The 21,336-nt window shown below is 40.4% G+C and overlaps 1 protein-coding gene across 2 annotated transcripts in view; it reads left to right on the forward strand.

Moving 5' to 3' along the window:
• Positions 1 to 1,550: 1,550 nt before the first annotated feature.
• Sec63 (SEC63 homolog, protein translocation regulator) overlaps positions 1,551 to 21,336 on the forward strand; it is a 67,994-nt gene continuing 48,208 nt past the window's right edge. The window contains exon 1 of one of the 2 annotated variants that reach the window (XM_020170093.2): positions 1,551 to 1,805. In XM_020170093.2, the coding sequence (XP_020025682.1) occupies positions 1,682 to 1,805 (124 nt within the window). In that variant the 5' untranslated portion in view covers positions 1,551 to 1,681. Of the gene's footprint in view, positions 1,806 to 2,472; positions 2,646 to 21,336 lie in introns of those variants that run through there. The other variant, XM_020170094.2, reaches the window with a different exon arrangement.

The raw sequence follows: 21,336 nt of genomic DNA on the forward strand, positions 1-21,336 counted from the left end.
TGACTTCATAGTCCAATTTTCCCTCCCGCTCCTGTTTTATTCCCCTCACCCCATAATAAAGCCCTTGGAAACTTTATACAGAAAAAAAGTAAGGGGGAGGGGGGGAAATGCAGAGAAAATGATTTTCAGAAATTTCTTTTCAAAGTGGGTATTTAAGAGATTTGAAAGGGAAAAGAGAATGCATGGAAAGCATAACTAATTATGATAAATACTAGTTTTGAAAATATGAAATAAAAGATGTACGACCAGATTTCTCCTCCAGCAATGAAAGGAATTTAGTTAATAGAATATAAAATCTTAAACTGAGCCTTTAAAATACAGTGAGATATTTGACATTTGTGTAATACTTGATTTTTCCTTTGAAAAACATGTTTCATCTTTACAACCACCCTGTGAGGTGGGTCAGATGGGCTCTGCCACTGAACCATGGGGTCATTGCAAGATCAGAGCACAAGCCCTGCGCCAGCTCTGCTGATTCTCCAGCCTCTGGGATGCCAGAGCGACCGCGCCTGGAGGGGAGGCTCTAGAGAGCGACAGCTCCCCCAGCTGGGCTGTCCTCCTGGGATGCGCAGATTGCCGCCCACGGCCTGCGGGGGAGTGACTGCGGTTCTCTGGGAAGTGCGAGGTCAAGGGCACCGGCTTTGTGGCGTCCGGAGTGATCTGGGTTTGAATCCCCAGACCTTCTCTTACTGTGCAGGACCTTGTCATCTTTCCGAGGCTCAATTTTCTCATCTACAGAGAAGGCATGCTTTGCTTTATTGCATGGGCTTCACCATGGAGTACAAAAAAATAAAGGTCTCAGCCTACCCATTGGGTCGTATACCATGCTAGCGAACTGGCGGCTAAATATATAAATATTATATATATAAACATACATTATATATATAAACATATATTATAGATAATACGTATTTAATATATATTTATATTATTAGCAGCTCTGGAACCGGCAAAGAACCATCTACGAGGGTTTGGGGAGTCTCTATCTGCAAAATGGGCGTAGCATACTCCGCGGTCTTTAAATAGTAAGCGGTACTTTGCAAACAAAACTACAAACCACCTCCGCCCCCTGTTCTAAGTGACACATGTTTTCAAAATGTGGGAGTTGAAGTTGCAGAACCTGGGGAAGGCGAAAAGGGTAGGGATGGCAGAGAGCTGGAGGCAAGAATCCTTGTTCTGCTTGGACACCAGTCGCACCCTGGAGAAGAGTCTGTGCCCACTGCTGGACCGAGAAAACTTGGTCCGAACCCTCCATATAATCTCCAGGATCCCGCGCGCCGCACTGGGAAAGGAAGCAGACGCGGAAGAGGGGAGGGACTTGGGGACTAGGGGCGGGGCTCTAGGGGGCGGGCCCGCCGGAGCGAGGGGCGGGGCCGTGGTTCGGGGCGGGGCCGGAGGCGGGACCTCGCAGAGTTTCGCCGCTGCGCGCGCCACGTCTGCCTCAGCGAGCGTGTAGGGAACAAGCGGAGGAGGGAAAAGCCGAACGGGGCGGGAACTACCTCCTCTCGCGAGAGCTAGCGACGGCAACGGCGGCGTGTCGGTGAGAGTAACGTGGGGGCGGGGAGGAGAGGCGGCGGCGGCGTCCGAGCTACGCCACACGGGGCCGGGGCGCTGGCAGCCGGATCGCAGAGCGGGGTCGTGGCGGCGGCGGTGAGAAGAGCGAGGAGGAGGAGGGGGAGCCATGGCGGGGCAGCAGTTCCAGTACGATGACAGTGGGAACACTTTCTTCTACTTCCTCACCTCCTTCGTGGGGCTCATCGTGATCCCAGCCACATACTACCTCTGGCCCCGAGACCAGAATGCGGGTGAGTCCCTCCGGCGACTGCCCGCGGACCCGTGCAGGCCCCGGCAGCCCCAGCGCTCCGGCCCGCCCAGCCCAGCCCACCGCGTCCCGGTGACACCGCCCGTGCCGCCGGGCCTCACGTCCCGACGTCCGCCGCTGGCGGGGCCCGGGCTCGGCGGCGTCTCTCTTCCTCGGTACCTCCTCAGCCCCTTCATTGTCCGCCTCGGGAGTTTCGCTTCATACCCTCTCATTGTTCTGGACGCCCCTAGCTGCCTCCTCCTACCTCTTTGTCTTCTCTCCCTCTGCTTTTATTGGGTGTCCTTCATGGAGGGAGCGGGATGGGATGGGGAGGATGGCATTGGGGGGCAGGCGAGAGAAGAGTTGGCACAGGAGGAAACCGAACGTGCAGGCACAACTCTGCAAGCCCACCGGTCTTCTTCCCCCGCACCGCGTCTCCCATTGCAGCTGTGGCCACAGATGTTTGGGGGGCACTCTCGGCGCTGGGTGGCATGTTGAGGACTCCCATGTGAGCTCACCAGCCGCCCACCCCCGTCACTTCCTCTCCTTGCTTTTTTCATTTGTTCACTTACACTGTGGGGGTTGGAAGCAGTGCCGTTATTCCTCCTAGCAAAAATAGGCTTTTCTGGAGTTTCCTGTTGATGACGGAAAAAGTGTAAGCAAGAAGGATTAAGAGTCATCTCATTCATCTCATAGGTAGTTGTGAGGTGGCTGGTCCATTTGCTTTAGTTCTGACTCTTCACGTTCAACAACATCCGGTTTGAATACAGGATAATAAGAGATTCTTTTCAAGGCAGTTTGGGTGATGTTGGATTCCATTTGTTGCATTCTGCTAACACATATGGTAAGTGATATTCTTAAAACTGTTGGAACTGCGAGTGCCTAATAGGTTATTTATGGTAGCGTTCACAGTAACTAGTAGGTTTTGAGTCTTTCTGTTGCACAAGAGCTAAGTTGCCTAATATTTTAAGTCGGGTGTGGTGGCGATCTAGGTTGTTTAGGTTATGTATCGAACTTTTCAGGTAAATTGACTGTGAAGCATTGAGTCAGCTCGGCACTCGTTATGCTTTGAGACAATTCAGTGTCTGGTAAACTAGAGTTACATAATGGAACTAAAATAAATTTGGGATAAAGAGCAACAAAAGAGTCCATCTTTTTTGTACGTTTGACAGTGCATTTAAGTATCCATTAAACGCAAAAATCTTCCTAAAGGTACCAGTCATACTGGTTTTCTCAGTGGCTAGTTTGTGAAGTGCGCATTTTGGACTGTTGTGTCTTCAAAGACACAACATTTAAATTGTGCAAGTTCTTGGACATTGATTGTGTATAGGAATGGTTTTTCTTGTCTGCAGACTTAAGCCTCTTTTTCTGGTATTTCAAGTTAAAGAGGTCCACTTTTCAGTATAGTGGTTAATGTTCACGTATCACCCATTTGTGTGCATAGTTGGTTGTGTAGAAGACAAAAGAGCAAGGGAGAGCAGGTAGATTTGGTTAGAATCTATTTTGAGAAGCTGCCCCGATTTCAGAAATTTGTCATCACTTTAAGTGGCCTTTTGAAATTTGAGTCATTTTTCATAGCAGGTTTGTGTTACAAAATTTGCCTGATGACATATCATAGGCAACTCACACTTGAGCCCCTTTCCTGTATATGCAGGTAGATGGGCTTTGGAGAAGTACTGGTTGTTGAAGTGGAGGGATGGAATATTGACTACTTGTAAATCATGGACTTCTGATATTATTTAGTCCTCTTAAAGTGCAGTGAGGAGGGTACTGCAATTATCTCCATTTTACATAGGAAAACACTGGAGGTTATAGGGTATAAGTAACTTTCCTGTATAGTGGAGTCTTGATTAGAACATTGGTCTGGCTTCAAAGCTCTGTGTTTTCCATACTGCTAGATAGAAAGTTAGGTGAGCTATATGTGTAGATTTGCCTCTTTACATCTGACCCTCTGCTTCAGATTTACCTTAGTTGATGTATTTGTTTGGTCTTGCCCCAAATTTCATTACAGAAATTAAGGGGAATACTTAAATGCTATTCTGATCATTATGAAAAATTTTGGACACCACTTGTTTTTTTCCTGGGTTTACCATAATTTGAGTTCTCTTAAATATCAAAGAAAAATCTGGAATTACAGGTTCATACAAAGTTCTGAAAAAGTTTTTCATATGTTTCCATCAAAATAAGTTGCTGACTTGTACCTCCAGGAAGCTACTTAATAGTTTTTGTTCATCTCACTTAGAAAATTGACATGTTTTGCTGTTGAAATAGTAATTTATTTGGCTATTGGGGCTGTTTTAGACCCTTCATGCATGTTAGGGCATAAGCATAAACTATATTATCTTTCTAAAATCTGAAACATTGTGAAATGCATCTGTCCTTAAGGGCCCTGAATACAGGATGTGGACCTGTTGTAGTGGTTTTTTTTTTTTTTTTGGGGGGTGGGGTTGGGTGCTGTTGTTTGAACTAGGCGGGGCTCTACCACTGAAGTCAAACCTCTAGTCCTATGGTTGTGGTTTTGAATAATACAATAGCACCTTTTAATACTTGCTTTTGAAGAATAGTTTTCCTGCAAAACTGTTAAGTAGCCAAATGCAAAAATGTAGACATGAGTTTGATTTTTCACATTTTTCTGGCAATCTTGACTTTTCAGGTATTTCTTGGACTGCATGAGAGCATGAAAAGTTTTGCATTGTCAACAATTATGCATCTTTATGCGTGTATTTAAGTGATATTTACTTACCTTTTAAAAAATTATTTAAACGAAGCCAGGCATCATCCGTGGCTCATGCCTGTAATCTTAGCTACCTAGGAGGCAGAGATCAGGAGGATCATGGTTCAAGGCCAGCCCAGGCAACTAGTTCTCAAGATTATCATCTCCAAAATGAACTAGAGGTGTGGTTCAGACGGTAGAGTACCTTCCTTACAAGCAAAAAGCCCTGATTTCAAACCCCAGTCCCACCAAAAAAAAAAAAAAAAAAAAAAAAAGATTAAATAAAACACTTGAAACTTTCAGTTTCAAAATTGACGATTGTTTCAGTTTGGCTCTTTTGGAATTATTGAGCTTCTGAGTTCGTTAGTTCCATTTCATAGATTGTAGAGTCTGGGGCTTAAAAAATTGGAATAGCTTGGTCATTGGCATATTTGACATGTTAATTGAATTTAGTCTGTTATCTAAAAGATTATAAATGAAATCCTTTTGCCTTGATTTTTGTCTAATATGTTGGGCTAATTGTACTTATAATACACTCTTTTGGTAGTGAAGGGTCCAATTCTTCGTATCTTCTTGGTTGCTTGCAAATTGGCAGAACAGTGATTCTCAATGTTTTTTCAATTATGGATAAAAGCTCTAAATGAAGAAGTAATAACATGAAATGTTTAAATTTCCTTGTAACAATGGTTCTCACTTGTGGCTACACATTAGGATAACTTGGGGAGCGGATTTATTTATTTGGTGGTGCTAGGGATTGAACTCACTCAGGGCTTTGAGCATGATAGGCAAGCCTTTACCACTGAGCTACATCCCCAACCCTCTTGGGAAACATCCCCAGATATTCTGATCTCCAGATATTCTGGAGTGGGTGCCGTGTATTGAAATTTAAGAAGGGCCCTGTATCATTCTAAATTGAGGAGAACTTCTTTTGCTGGGGTTGTCATTTTGGATGGTTATATTTGTTTTGATATGTGCTTTTTGTTCAAAAACAAATACCCAGATTAATAATGCCTTAGCCTTCTTGTTTTTCAAAGCTTATGATAAGACATGCTTATTGAAAAAAAAACAGTTTTGTAAAGTTCTGGTAGTTGAAAGTCAACTTTTTTTTTTTGTTGTTAGAAGTTCAGAGTGCTTTATTCACAGGCAGGGTGAATAAGTTTTCATGAAACTTAGTTTGTGTGTGTGTATGTAAGTAAGTAGTGATTCATACATCATTTTGAGTTGTGGTTAAAAAAAATAAGTTTGACAGACAATAGCTCAAAGACCCTCCTGCTGAAGTAGCTTAGCAGATATGTCCAAAAATTTTTTTTTTTATTCATATGTGCATACAATGTTTGGGTCATTCCTCCTCCCCTCCCTTGCCCCCCCCCTCCCTCTCCTCCTTACCCCCTCACTACCCGGCAGAAACTATTTTGCCCTTATCTCTAATTTTGTTGAAGAGAAAGTATAAGCAATAATAAGAAGGACCAAGGGTTTTTGCTAGTAGAGATAAGGATAGCTATACAGGGAGTTGACTCGCATTGCTTTCCTGTGCATATGTGTTACCTTGTAGGTTAATTCTTCTTGATCTAACCTTTGCTCTAGTTCCTGGTCCCCTTCTCTTATGGCCTCAGTTGCTTTAAACTATCTGCATTAGTTTCTCTGCATTGAGGGCAACAAATGCTGTCTAGCTTTTTGGGTGTCTTACCTATCCTCATACCTCACTTGTGTGCTCTCCCTTTATCATGTGATCAAAGTCCAATCCCCTTGTGTTTGCCCTTGATCTAATGTTCGCATATGAGGGAGAACAGACGATTTTTGGTCTTTTGGGCCAGGGAAAGTCAGCATTTTTATTAAGACAACTTTAATGTGGATTTACAACCAACTTACGATAGTCGTCTACCAATAGCTTCCAAAGCATTTGTAATTGTTCGGTGACTGGAACCTTATGTATTTGGGTATTCTTAATGCTTTGAAATAATTGCACAATTACCTTAACTCCTTCCCACCTTTGGTACTGCCCACAGTATTGTATTGTGACCTTTTGTGTGCACTGCCCACATTGTTTTTCTTGATGACAGCTATTAATGGTTGACTTTTTAAATGATAGTATTTCTTAATATTTATATGTAATTTCAGTCTGACCATTATTTGTAAGTGCATAATTTTGTTTGTTACTACTTTGATTTTACAATAGGGGGAGTCATTTCAAATTGTTCTCATTGTTTATACTAGGTTCATATTAGTACATTGGCAAGAAAAATAAGATTGCCTTGTAAGTACCATTTCAAGTAATCAAAAGCATGCTTTTATTCTTTGCACTGATTAAAGATTATAGACTTGCTGGGCACCAGTGGCTCATGCCTGTAATCCTAGGTACCTTAGGAGACAGAGATCAGAAGGGTCACAATTTGAGACAAGCCTGGGCAAAAATCGAGACCCTGTCTCAAAAAATACCCAATGCACACACAGAAATATACACATACACACACAAGGGCTGGTGGAGTGACTCAATGCCTGTGTGTATGTGTGTGTGTTTGTGTGTGTCTGTCTGTGTGAGTGAGAGAGAGAGAGAGAGAGAGAGAGAGAGAGAGGGAGAGAGAGAGAACAGAAGAACAAGAAGGGAAGGGGGGTAAGACAATGAAGAGGACTGTGACTTCTTTGAACCAGTGATTGTGTTAATATCCACAGTTTTGTGATTTTTGTTTCTGTTACTGATTTCCAGTGTCATCCCATGGTAGTCAGAGAAAAGATACTTTGTATGATGTCTATCTTCTTAAGTCTATTGAGACTTAATTTGTATTGTAACATGTTTCCTGGAAAATAACCCTGGTGCACTTGAGGAATGTGAATGTTCTTGTTGTTGGGAGAGTGCTTCTGTATGTGTCTGTGAAACTAGTTGGTTTGTTATGAAGTCCTCTACTTCCTTACTTACATTCTGTTTGGATGCTCTGTCCATTATTGAGGAGGGTATTGTAGTGACTAATTGTGTTTTTAGAACTTTTCTGTTCTATTCCTTCCTAATTGTTACTGTAGAACTTTTTTTTTTTTTTTTTTGTGGTAGTGGGATTTGGACTCAGGGCCTCATACTTGCTAGGCAGGTCTCCACCACTTGAGCCACTCTGTCAGCCCTTTTGTGTGTTGGGTATTTTTGAGATAAGTTCTACTGAATTATTTCCCTATTTGCCTGGACTGGCCTCAAACCCCGATCCTCCCCATCTCTGCCTCCTGAGTAGCTAGGATTACAGGTGTGAGCCACTGTCACGAGCCACCGATGCCTGGCTATGTAACTTTTTATTCCTTCAATTCTCAGTTTGTGTCATATTTCAGTGATCTGTCAATAAATGCACAAGTGTTTTAACTGTTTATTTTGCTATATCAAACGTTTTCCTAATACATAATATCCTTTTGTCTCTTGTAACCATTTTTGATTTGAAGTTTATTTTGTCTGATGTTAGTTTAGCCTCCCCTGCTTTCTCAGTTACTATTTGCCTCACAGTATACTTTTCCATCCATTCATAGTCAAGTCTGGTTTTGTCAGTGTTGTAAAAATGAGTTTCTTGTAGGTAGTACATAGTTGGATCATGTTTTATTTATTTTGCCACTCTCTGCCTTTTGATTGGAGTGCATAATCTATTTATATTTAAAGTAATTACTGATAAGGAAGGAGTTTGTCATGTTTTGCTATTTGTTTTCTGCTTGCCTTAGAGCTTTTTTTTTTTCAGTACTGGGACTTGAACTCGGGGCCTCATACTTGCTAGGCAGGTGCTCTGCAACTTGAGCAACTCCTCCCTTGAGCTTTTTTGTACCTCATTTCCTGAATTTCTCTCATCTTGTGTTCAGTTGCTTTTTGTTTTGTTTTGTTTTGTAGTGAAATGTTTAACTTTCTTCTCATTCCTCTTTGCATATATTGTAGTTATTTTCATTGTGGTTAGTATGAGGATTACATTAAACACCCTAATGTTATAACACTAGTTTGAATTTATACTAGTTTAACTTCAGTAACCAGTAACTTCTCCTTATCTTCATCTCTACCCATTAGTTGTTGATGTCACAGAATTACACCTTTAACTATTATGTACCCCAAAACATAAAATAATACTAATTTTAAATAAACCGGTCTCTTAATATGTAGAAAATTTGAGTTATAAACTATTGTTAAGATAATACTAGGTGTTTTTTTTTTTTTTTGGCGGGGGGGGGAATGGAGTTTGAACTCAGAACCTTGTGCTTGGTAGGCAGGCCCCTTCCACTTGAATCATGCTTCCAGCCTTTCTTTCTTCCTCTTCCTTCCTTTCTCCTCCTCCCTCCCTCCCTCTCTTCTTCCTCCTCTTTTTCACTTTAGTCATTTTATTATTTTTTAAATAGGGTCTTAGACTTATTCCTGGACTGTGATCCTCCTACTTATATTTATTTATATTTCCTGCATACTTGGGGATGACAGGTGCATGTCTCTATGCCCAGCTTTTTATTGTCCTGGGATCTCAAGCTGAGATCCTCCCTATCTCTACCTCCACAGTAGATGAGATTAGAGGTGTGAGCTACCACACCCAGCCTTCAAAACCTTTCATAATTTTCAATGTGTTTACCTTTATTGAGATCTTTATTTGCTCATAAGATTTTGATTTACTGTCTAATGTCCTTCCCTTTCACCTTGCAGGATTCTTATATTTCTTTCTTCTTTTTTTTTCTTGTGGTACTGGATTTGAACTCAGGGTCCACACTTAACCTTATTAAAGATCCCCTCTGTGTGACAAATCACATCCATCTTTCTCCTTTTAAGATTCCTTCTTTGTCTTTGAAAAGTTGGATATTAATGGGTCTCTCTAGAGTATGGGTCTCTTTGGAGTTCATTGACCTTCTTGGATATTTATATTCATGTCTTTTGTCAAATTTGGGCAGTTTCCAGGCATTATTTTATCAAGTATTGTCATGCATCTTCTGCTTGATGTTCCACAAGTTCCCTATGTTGTCTATGGTTTTCTTTAAGTTTTTTTCTTTCCATCAGAACTGAGCATTTCCATTGGCCTATCTTGAAGTTCTTTGATATTTTTTTTTTTGTGCCTACACAAATCTACTTTTGAATTTCTCTAGTGATTTAATTTTAGTTGTACTTTTCAGCTCCAGAATTGTCTTTTGGTTTTTTATTGAGTTGGTCTACATTTTCCTTTAGTTCTTTGCACATTTTTAAGATAGTTGTTTTAAAAGTCTGCCTGGTAGATGTGCCATTAGAACTTGTAAGTATATATCTATATATCTTTCTAGAGAGAGAGATACTAGGGACTGAACTGAAGGCCTCATGCTTGCTAGGCAAGTTCTCTACATGTGAACCACACCTCCAGTCCAGATCTTTTGATTTATTTCTGTTTATATTGATTTATATTTTCCTCTGAATGGGCCATAATTTCCTGTTTATTTGTATGCCTGGGTTTTTTAACCGCACTTTGATTCCTGATACTGTGGTAACTGGAAGTTAGATTCTCCCACCTTCCAGGGTTTGCTGGCTTTTGTTACTGTTTTTGATTGTTGTAGAGTCTTTGTGCAAAGGATCAGCTTGGGGTGTCAAATGGAAACAGAAAGCTTGAGATTAGTCCCGTGAAGTCGAAGAATGAACTTTATGAGTAAAGCAGAAGAGTTTATTGAGATAGAAGAGTGTAAAGTGGGAGAGTAGAGCCTCCAGAGTTGGGAGGGGAGTGTCCGAAGAGAGTGTGCTGGTGATGTAAAGTGGGAGAGTAGAGCCTCCAGAGTTGGGAGGGGAGTGTCTGAACAGAGGGTGCTGGTGATCTGAGTTTTTATCCATTCTCTCTAGGATGTTGCTCAATCTCTATGCTAATTAGGTGTGCAGAAAGCAGCATTTTGGTTGGCTGTAGCTGCAACGTTCTGATTGGTCAGCTCTGGTTACCTCTTCTGTCATTCCCTTCTTTCTGTCCTTCAAGGTCATGGGGAGGTCATAATGGATGTTTTTAGGGGACCTTCCTTCTATCTCAAAATCAAGGTCTTAGGTCTTTTCTGAGCCTGAGCCTTTCCTTGGGCATATGCAGTCACTTTCTGATTTTTCCCCATACATGCAGTTATTCCCCATATATGTAAATAATGTTTGAATCTTTAATGTCTGGCTCTTAAAAGGGGAAGAAAGAAAAATGAAGGGAATGAGAGAAAGTCTACTGGCCCTTTAAATTCTTTGGCAGTCACTTCAGCTGGTGGTGGTGGGGGAGAGGTATGAACTTGTGGCTGTCCTCCTCCTTGTTCCTCTTGTGATCAGAAGCAACAAGATCAAAGCGTAGATCCCTGATACTTGAAGGGCAGAGTCATTTTGCCTACCCTAAGTAAGTGTAAGTTGCTAGGGTAGCACCTGTACAGCTGCCTGCCAGGTGGTTGGAGTGGGGCTAAAGGCTAAAATTGTCAGGAATTAATTTTGATTTAATTCTAAGCCTTTTCCCGGAAGTTGGAAGCCTTCAGTAAACCCCTGAGTTGCAGAAACAGTTACATCAAACAGATTCTGCCAGGGCAATTGTAGTCTAGGCAATGGAAACTTTCCTGATGCTTGCTACTCCACCATCTTCCCAATTTTTTCTGTGCCTCTGGTGGGGAAAGGCCCCATTTTGCCTTAACTCAGCTGCTGTTTATCCAGGTGGGGAGTGCACTTAGAGCCAAATTCGTGTTTTCACACCTTGGAGGAAGCAACAAAGTTGCTTAAAGCCATATAGCTATTAGGTGGAAGGTTGGATGGTGGACCCAAATCTTTTTTATGCCAAAGCTTCTCTTCTAGCTGCTACTCTATACTTCCTGTAGTTAAATAAATAAATATTGCACATTATAATAGGTATGAAAATGGCAATGGAAAGTGCTGTGGGAACACAAAGGATGGAGTGAATAATTCTGTTTGGGGTTTGGGGAAGTGTTTTATGTAGAGGAGGTGATTTGAGATAGGCCTTGAAGGGTTAGTGGGAGAAAGGCAGTCCACAAGTAGTTGGAAGCATTTGAAAGCATGGAATCTTTAGTAAATAAATGGTAAAGATTTGAAATGTGATTGGCATTTAGGTCCTAGTGAGCCATTTTGAGAAGTTTATTGTTTATCCTGTGAGTTGCTTGGTAAACAGTGCAGGTTTTTAAGTAGAGTAATAACATGGTCATTTTTGCTTTTATGGAATGCCTTGGAAGATGGGGAGAAACTACATGGAGTGGGGTTTCATTATAGAGCTTATTTCATTGAGATATCAGGATGTAGGTTAGAAAGAGAATTCTAAGATAGCTTGAGCTATTTATTTATTTCCATCTTTATTTCTCACCCCTTAAAAGTTGTTTGGTTAGCCAGGTGCCTCAGGCTCATGTCTATAATCCAAGCTACTCCTGGAGGCAAGAGATCAGGAGGATTAGGAGGCAAATAGTTTTTGAAACCCTATCTTAAAAATACCCAACACAAAAGAAGGCTGGTGGAGTGGCTCAAGTGGTAGAGTGCCTACCTAGCAAGCCTGAGGCCCTGAGTTCAAATCCCAATACGCCCCCCCCACCAAAGTTGTTTGGTGATTGGCTTAATTGTCAACTTTGAGATTGAGTGCAGTGAAAGAATGGAGAAAAAAAAATCATCTGTTCTCCTTCATATGCGGACATTTGATCAAGGGCAAACACAACAAGGGGATTAGACTTTGATCACATGATAAAGCGAGAGCACACAAGGGAAATATGAGGATGTACGGTAAGATACCCAAAAAACTAGATAGCCTTTGTTGCCCTCAACTCAGAGAAACTAAAGCAGATACTTTAAAGCGACTGAGGCCAATAGGAGAAGGGGACCAGGAACTAGAGAAAAGGTTAGTTCGAGAAGAATTAATTTAGAAAGTAACACACATGCACAGGAAAGCAATGCGAGTCAACTCCCTGTATAGCTATCCTTATCTCAACTAGCAAAAACCCTTGTTCCTTCCTATTATTGCTTATACTCTCTCTTCAACGAAATTAGAGATAAGGGCAAAATAGTTTCTGCCTGGAAGCGAGGGGGTAGGGGGGAGAGGGAAGGGGTGGGGAGGATAAGGGAGGGAGCGGAGGGGAAGGGGGAGAAATGACCCAAACATTGTATGCACATATGAATTAAAAAAAAAAAAAAGAATGGAGAAAAACATTTGGTAGTAGGTTTGGTTATTTTAGTCTTTTGTTGAGTGGATGTTTTTTATGTTAGAAAAAACTAATACCAGCTGTGTGTTCAAAGGAGTGTATTTTATGAATGTGCGTTTTTAATTTAGGACCTATAGTCTTTCTAAGACTTTAGATCTTGGAGGGATATTAGTGACCTAAGAAATGTTTGAATTGTTTAGGAAAAAACAAATTCCCTGTGTGTTCTATCCTGACAGAAGGGTATCAGATACGAAGTGTATATGTACTTAAATCCTATATAGAGGAAACTTTCCTACTGGGTGTTAGACTGAAAGAGGCACAGAATAGATGGGCGGGAGGAGAAACTTTCCAACTGGGTGTGAATAGAATAGATAGGCTGGAGATGCTCAAATGCTAGTACAGGGGTTTCCAGCCAAAGCTAGAATCCCACTGCCACTTACAGACTTGGAATAGATATAGGGGAGGGATCTGGAGAGGAAGTTTAGCTGGGCAGGATAATTTTTCCCCAGGTTTAACAATTGCTAGGGGAAGCTTAAAGAGATGGATGCTCAGGTAGCCCTGAGCAAGGTGAGTTTGTGTGTGGTCCTTCCAGTAAGTGGTTTGATGTTTCCAGTAAAGCTGCCTGCAAGGGTGGGGGTCTGATCCTAACAAGGCTTCCTTTTTGTTTATCCTAACACTGGGAACTTGGTGGTGGAAGGAAATAGAGTATAACATTTGGGCATTATAGATGTGACAAATATTTTATTATTTTTTTCTTTTGTAGTGCTGGAGCTTGAACTCAGGGCTTAAACCTTGAGCCTCTCTGCCAGCTGTTTTTTGTGTTGGGTATTTTTGAGATAGGGTCTCACGAGCTATTTGCCTTGTACTGGCTTCAAACTCTGATTCTTCTGATCTCTGCTTCCTGAGTAGCTAGAATTATAGGCATGAGCCACTGGCGCCCAGCTTCTTTTCTTTAAAGATTATTTTGCATACCTGTTTGATCTTGGGAGATCCTGAAAAAGAAATATTTGTTTTCATTTTCTCGGATGTTTGTTCCCTTAATCGAACTTTTTATTCAGGCATAAAGAATGTCATTACAGCTATAGCCATATTGTGCTCCGATTTCCCTTTATTATAAAGGTTTCTATTAGTATCAGACTCATTACTGATGAAAAATGTTGTTTCACCATATCACTATCACATTGTTTCTTTGAAAGACCTTGCTGTTAATTCTCTCAAAAAGATGTTCCTTACAGTTTAGAATTGTGTTTTTTTGTCAGTGTGGAAGAAGGGATTTCCTCATGTACATTCTAAATCTTCTCAACTTTAGATTTTTGCTTAGTTAAATCTACTAGTTACTGATTGAACATTCACTATTTAACAGGTACAGCAGATGAATGCAGTATAAACATAGTCTTATTTTGGTAGAGTTTGTAACCTGGGTTGGGTGTGGGAGGATTAGGATTAGGCACATGCTTGAATTATAGTATCTGGAGAGCCGCAAAGAAAGTGTAACAGAAGTGAAAACAGGCTGCCGGGGGCTAGCTGGAGATAATAAGAGAGCCAAGGGAAGGAAAGGTTTTAGAGAGTAGGTGGATTTTGACTGGACTTTGAAGGATGAGAAACATTTAATGAGTAGAAGGAGGTGGTGGGGAGCTCTTCAATGTTAAGAAGTAGTATGACCAAAAGTATACAGCTTGGCAGCATGGAATGTGTTCAAAGTGCAGATCAGATCAGAGTGAAAGAATGTAAGAAAAGCCTTGAAACACAGACTTAACTCATGGAGACCCTTGTATGCGCAGTTGAAGAGTTCATATGTGACTTTGATGGGCATTATATTGTATTTGGACATTTTAGAGCGTACTTTTGCAACTGTGCTATATGCAGATTAATTTAAGAGCATCTCACAAAATGAGACAGAACAGATTAAGATGTATACAGGGAATACTGGTGGTGCGGTAGGAATGTAAGGGACATTCTGCTGAAGTAGAACCTTTCTTATTTTAAAATTTTTATTGTGATAAAATACATGAAATAAAATTTGTGATTTTAATAATTTTAAGTATACAGTTCACTGACATTAAATTATACTCACAGAGTTGTGCAATCATCACAACTCTCTAACCCCAGTCCTTAGTAACTACTAGTTTATTTTTGGTTTCTGTGTATTTGTCTTGATGTATGATGGCTCAGACAGAGAGAACAAAGCTTTCAGGAAGCAAATTTATTAAGCAAGCCGGCAGCGATTCAGTCCAAAGGCTGAGCCCCAAGAACAAAGGGGGCCTTCCTTATATACCATTTAGAGCAGGTTACAGAAATGAGGGTTACAGCTTGTCCCATCATGGTCACATGCTATTTCATTGGCCACTTTAACCTCTGGGATGAGGTGACCCTTCTCTGGTCTCACCCCAGGTGACATTCCCCAAATCTGGTTTTTCTTTGTTTTACTATAGCACTCATTGTCTCTCATTATCACTTATTATCTCCCTTCCCTGTCCCTGCCTTCCTGCCACAGTCTCTTCTAGATATTTCATATATGAAGGATCATACAGTGTTTATCCTTTCGATCTGACTCATTTCTCTTAGCATAATGTTTTCAAGGTTCATCCATGTTGTAGCAAGTATCAAAACATAATTCTTTTTATGGCTGAATAATATTCCATTGGAGGATATGTCACATTTTATTTGTTGATGAATAAATACTTGGACTCTTTCTATCCTTAGGTTATTGCAGTAAATAGTGGCATACAGGTGTCTCTTTGACTCCTTGTCTGTTCTTTTGACCATATTTTTATGAGTAGTATTGCCAAGTTGCTTCTGTGTTTAGCTTTTCGAGAAATTGCCTAACTTTCCCACAGTGGCTATACCATTTTACATTATCAGCAATGCACAAGGGTTCCAGTTTCTGCATATCCTCTCCAAAACTTGCTTTCCATTTTGTAAAAAACAGTAACTTATTTAAACCTAATAAATTTGATGTGGTATCGTTATGGTTTTGATTTGTACTACCCTAATAGCTAATGATATCAAGCATCTTTTTATATGTGCTTGTTATTTGAGATAGGGTTTTGAGAACTGTTTGCTTGGGCTGGCCTTGAACAACGATACTCCTGACCTCTGCCTCCCAAGTAGCTAGGATTACAGGTGTGAGCCCCTGGTGGCCGGCAACTTTTCCCATCTTTTGTTGAGTTATTTTTTTCTTGTTCAGTTATAGAAATTCTTTGTGTATTCTGGATATGAATCCCTTATTAGATAAATAATTTGCAAATATTTTCTCCCATTCTATAGATGATAATGACAATTTGCTTTCTTAGTAATATCCTTTGAACTAAAAGCCAAAAAATTTTAATTTTGGCCAAGTCCAGTTTATCTGTTTTTTTCTTCAGTTCATGCTTTTGGGGTTGTATTTAAGAATTGATTGTCAACTCCAAGTTAATGAAAATTCATCTCATAGTTTTTTCTAAGAGATTTATGGTTTAACTCTTTAAATTTTTGGACCATTTGGAAGCAATTTTTAGCTCCATATTTCATAACTTTGTGGGGTTGGGGGAGGTTCCATGTGGAAATCCACTTGTCTCGACTGTTCTTTTCCTGTTGAATGGCTTGATACCCTTGTCAAAAGTTGATTAGCCACAGATATATAGGTACAATCTATTTTTATATAGTTTAGCAGTGAAGGCCTCAATATTAGAATACCTCAAGGCTGAGGCATTTTGTGGGTCCCTCACTCCTCACTAGAGATTAACCCAGGGCTTGGTGGTATATGCTCAGCCCTTTTGTTTTTACTTTGTTTTTGAAATAGGATCTTGTTTACTTTGCCTGCTTTTGCTGTGAACTTGCAATCCTCCTGTCTCTATCACCCTAGTAGCTGGGATTACAGGTTAATACCTGCCTAGCTAGTGATAAGTTCCTGACCTTTTCTGTTTATACTAACAATTTTGGTGATCTCACCCAGTCTAATAGTTAACTATCATCTGTATGATGAGGACTCCAAATTTCTATTTCTGGTTTATACCTCTTTGCTTGAATTCCATGGTGTGAGTGTATAATCTTCAGTTTCATTTGGATATCTAATAGACATCTCCATCTTGATCTGCACAAAACTGACGTGATTTCTGCCTTCCTGCTCCCCAGTCTTCTTGACCCGTAGTGTTCATCTCAGTTAATAACTCCTTTCAGCTATTCAGTAAGAAGTCCTGAAGTTATTCTTGACTAATTTTTTGTCTCCTGCCAGACTGTTAGCAGGTTCTACTGATTCTACCTTCAAAATACTATATCAAGGCTGATCATTTCTCATAACTCCACTATTGTCTGCCATCTTTGTTTATTGCCTCCCAATTATTCTTGTTTCTATGCTTGCTCATTACTGTCTACTTTCGATAGACTTGAAGAAATATGTTTGAAATTGAAGCCAGCTCTTCTCAGAATTCTTCAAGCCTTTCCATCTCAATTGAAATAGAAGCTTAAGTCTTCAGCGCACCCTGAAAAGTCCTTCATGATTTCTTTGATGCCCTTGCTTTTTCCAATTCCAGCCATACCAGCGTCTTTGCTATTCTTCCTCAGACCATCAGTGTTGCTGCTTTCTTTGACTGGAATGTTTTTCCTCTAGATAACCACATTGCCTCCTCCCTCATCTCCACGGTCTTTGCTCAAATGCCATCTTCTCAATGATACCTTCCTTGAGCACTGTTTAAAATAGTGATGCTCCCCCTCTTTCTCTGCTAGATTTCTCTCCAAACACTTATGTTCTAATAGTCTGTTACTTATTTTGCTTATTGCTTCATTAGAATTATGGTTTTCAAAGCAGGAGTTTTTATTTTGTTTTCTGCTATATCCTCAGTGTCCAGAAAGGTCCTGGTGCATTGTAGATACTCACCAAATATTTGTTTAGTAAAAGAGTTCATCTACAAATAGTTGTACGGTCTCTACTATATACTAGGCAGCTATAAAGAGGTAGGTTTGTCATTAATGGCTAAGGTGCAATTTCAGCCCTTGAGCTCGAGTACAGAGGAGTCACAATTGGCATAATACTGGCTGCTTCAGAATGGTGGTGCCCTACCTGCTAGTTGGCCCTCTGTATCTGCATCCAGGCATTCGACCAACTACACACTGAAAATATTGTAAGAAATTGCACCTGCAGTGAACATGTTCAGTCTTTTTTCTTGTTATTATTTCCTAATTGGTACAGTATAACTTATTTATATAACATTCACATTGTATTGGGTATTCTAAGGATTTTTGTTTTTGTTTTTTGTGGTGCTGCCAATCATACCTGGGCCTTGCACATGCTAGGCAAGCACTCTTCCACTGAGCTACATCCCTAGCCCAGTACACTAAGTAATTAGGAGATGATTTAACATATATGTGAAGGGCTGGGGGCATGACTGAAGTGGTAGAGCAAATGCCTAGCAAGTGCAAAGTCCTGAGTTCAAACCTCGGTACCATTAAAAAAGGTACACATGAGGATATGCATAGTTATATGCAAATACTTAACAGGACCTTTTCTTTTTTGGACTGGGTCTCACTATCTCAGACTGGCCTTGAACCAGGATCCTCCTGTCTTAGCCTCCTGAATGCTAGTATTATAGGTGTGTACTACATGCCTGGCTTTCTTTTTTTTTTTGGCGGCACTGGGGTTTTGAACTCGGCCTCATGCTTGCTAGGCAGGTGCTCCTACTGCTTGAGCCACTCCGCCAGCCCATAGCTTTCACTTTTTTAATGTCAAAACAGACAGTTCTTATGTCTAACTATAGGATGGTATGTGTATTATGGTATTTTTTTTCACTTGGTTATTAGTAGTCATTAAGTGATGTTTATAGTGACTATCTAAACACGGGTGTTAGAAATTTAAAAATTAAAAATTGAAGCTGGTGTGATCTTAACATACACTTCAGCTTTATATGCTTGTTTCTCAGTTTGTTTTAGATACATTGTAGAATGTTGTCCTTAAGCTTTTGCATGCCCTGTTTGTTCTCCTACTGTCTGAAAAGCTATCACTTGGGCAGCTGTTACAATAGGAAGAAACACCAGAAATCATCACACTGCAAAGTGCTTCAAGGGCTTTAATTGAGGCAGCTCCACAGCCCTCTAAGGGAGGAAAGCTCATTGCTTCTAAAAGTTATTTACTGGAGTGTCAGACAGAGATGCCTGTCCTAAGTATGTATCCTCAACCTTAACACCTCCCCTTTCTCCTTGCCCTCTCCTTGATGTTCTTCTCAAGAGGACTAAGAAAGCATGTTAAAATAGTATTAAAGATTTTAATCTGGGTGTTAGAAAGTGGATTTTCCTTTTTCTGATCTAATGTAGATGATTTTTCTTTATGAATTTGTATTAACATTGAAAAGCTTGTTAAAACAATGCTGACTAGCTTTGTGATCTTGTACAGGAGATATAGACATTCTGTATCTCTTTTCCCTAGTAGCCTTTTTAGCTTAGTGAATCAATTTTATTTTGGAGTATGTGGTATTTCAAGTTCTGGTGAGACCTACATCTTTGTGTTTTAGGTTGCCTTCCTTTTAGTTCGCATTTGTTTGTTTTCATAGTACTTGAGTTTCTTCTCTCTTTTTCTTCTCTTCTTTTCCTTCACCTTCTTTTCTTCCCTCTCCTCTCCCAGGACTTTTCAACCCAGGGCCTCATACATGCTGAGCACACATACCACCCCAGCTTCCGAGTTTCTCTTTTTTTCTTCTCTCATGTTGCCTGTTTTGGAAGTATTTAACCTTGGCCTTGACTTATGGATTATCACTATGTAAGGTTGAAAAAACAGAACAGAGAGGTAATAGACATGCTGCTGGTAGAGATGGCAGGGCAGAGAGAACCTTAGGTAGGATTTTGGGTCACATTAGGGTATGCTATGGAGATCATGGCATTTTTCTCAGAGGTCTGCTTTGAGCACTTGGAATTCTCTGCTGTCTTGCTCCTCAAGTTCAGTTTGAGAAATAAAACTTGAATTATTCCTACAGTTGAGTCTCCCTTCTCTCCTTAGTATGTTCTGGTTCGAACATTGAAATTTCCTTAGCAAATTGGACTAAAACAAAAGCTATGTATTAGTCCCTTATGCATTACTATAGCAGAACACCTGGGGTAGGCCAACTTTCTAAAGGAAAGAGGTTTATTTAGCTAACAGTTTTGGAGGCTGGAAGTCCGAGCAGCATAGTACCAGTTCTGATGAGGACCCATTGGTAGCTGACTGAGTGCCTATGGGAGGAAGGATCATATCCCTAAATGGGAAGCCAGGATGAGACTGTGGTACCACCATCCCTTCCTAAGGCATCCTCCCAGTGACTGACTTAAAGACCTCTCACTCGGCTCTACTTTTTTTTTCTGGCAGTACTGGGGGTTGAACTTGGCCTCATGCTTGCCAGGAACTCTACTACTTGAGCTATGCTGCCAGCCCTTTTGGTGTTGTGTCTCACTTCTGTGCCCAGACCAGCCTGGACCGAGAGCCTCCTATTTGTGCTTTCCCACATAACTAAGGATGACAGCTGTGCCCAGCCATTGGTTGAGATGGGTTCTTGAGAACTTTTTGCCGCTATTCTCCTAATTTCTGCCTCACCAGTACTAAGATTATAGGCTTGAGCAACCACACTTAGCTTCTCTTCTTTAAGGTTCCAACCTACCCTCCTAGTCCTAGGGAAAAATTTGTTTTCCCACAAATTTAATTGCTATCTTGCTTTTTTTTTTTTTTTTGTGGCACTGGGGTTTGAACTCAGGGCCTCACACTTGCTAGGCAGGCGCTCTACCACTTGAGCTACTCTGCCAGGCGCTATCTTGCCTTTTTCCACATTTTTCAATACTGAGATTCTTACAGTTTTATTTGTAGCACCTTTTTTCTGTTGCTTGTAAGTTTTCATTTCACTTGACTTTTTATTAGAAGTAATCATTTGTTTTTAGCCATCCTTTGTTCTTAACTTTCTTGACTTGGATTTCTTCATTACATTTTCTCACTTGGAGAAATCAAGGTAATTATAATTATGTTAATGAAAATAGGAATCTGTGTTCTGGAACTTACACCCTGGGTATTTGGGGGGTGGGTGAATGAATGGCATACATACAATTAGTAAAAAATACCACATAGTGATAAATGCTTTGTAGAGAAGTAGCGTCATAGAAGGTCTGCCTGAGAAGGTGAGACCTTAGTGACAAAAGGGAGCCAGCCATTTAAAGTTCAATGGGGAAACACCTATTTCAGGCTGGGAGAACAGTTATGTGCAAAAGCTTTTAAGGCAGGAAAGAATTTTCCTTGGTATGTTCCGGGAACAGAAGATAAAAGTGGCAGGGGTGTGGCATGTGGGGAAAATAGTTTTGGAAAAAGTCAAAGGGAGATTGGGTTCCAGAAGATGTCTTATCTTTCAGGATAATTAGCTTGTATTTCATTTTAAGAGCAGGGGAAAGTATTGAAAGGTTTTAATCAGTGAAATGACAAGATTTGATTCACTGTTTTTATTTTTTTCATTTTGTTTGATTCACTTTCTTAGTGACATGACAAGATTTTGGCCAGCATGAATATATATTCTTTGTTAAAATGCCTGACTTATGGAAGCTATTTGAGTTATCAAACAATTTTCCAGAATGTATGTTTCATGTGCATTTGTTTGGGAAATAGTACTTTGGGGCTTGAATAGGGTATCATCACTGGAAAATTTCTTCACACCATCACTGTAGCATTAAATAACAGTAAGTATTTGATCTGTAACCACTTAGTGCATTTTTAGGTGACCTTTACAAAAATTGCTTACAGTGACAGCCAACA

Source organism: Castor canadensis, chromosome 1 (genome assembly GCF_047511655.1).
Source record: "Castor canadensis chromosome 1, mCasCan1.hap1v2, whole genome shotgun sequence".
NCBI classification, from domain to species: domain Eukaryota; kingdom Metazoa; phylum Chordata; class Mammalia; order Rodentia; family Castoridae; genus Castor; species Castor canadensis.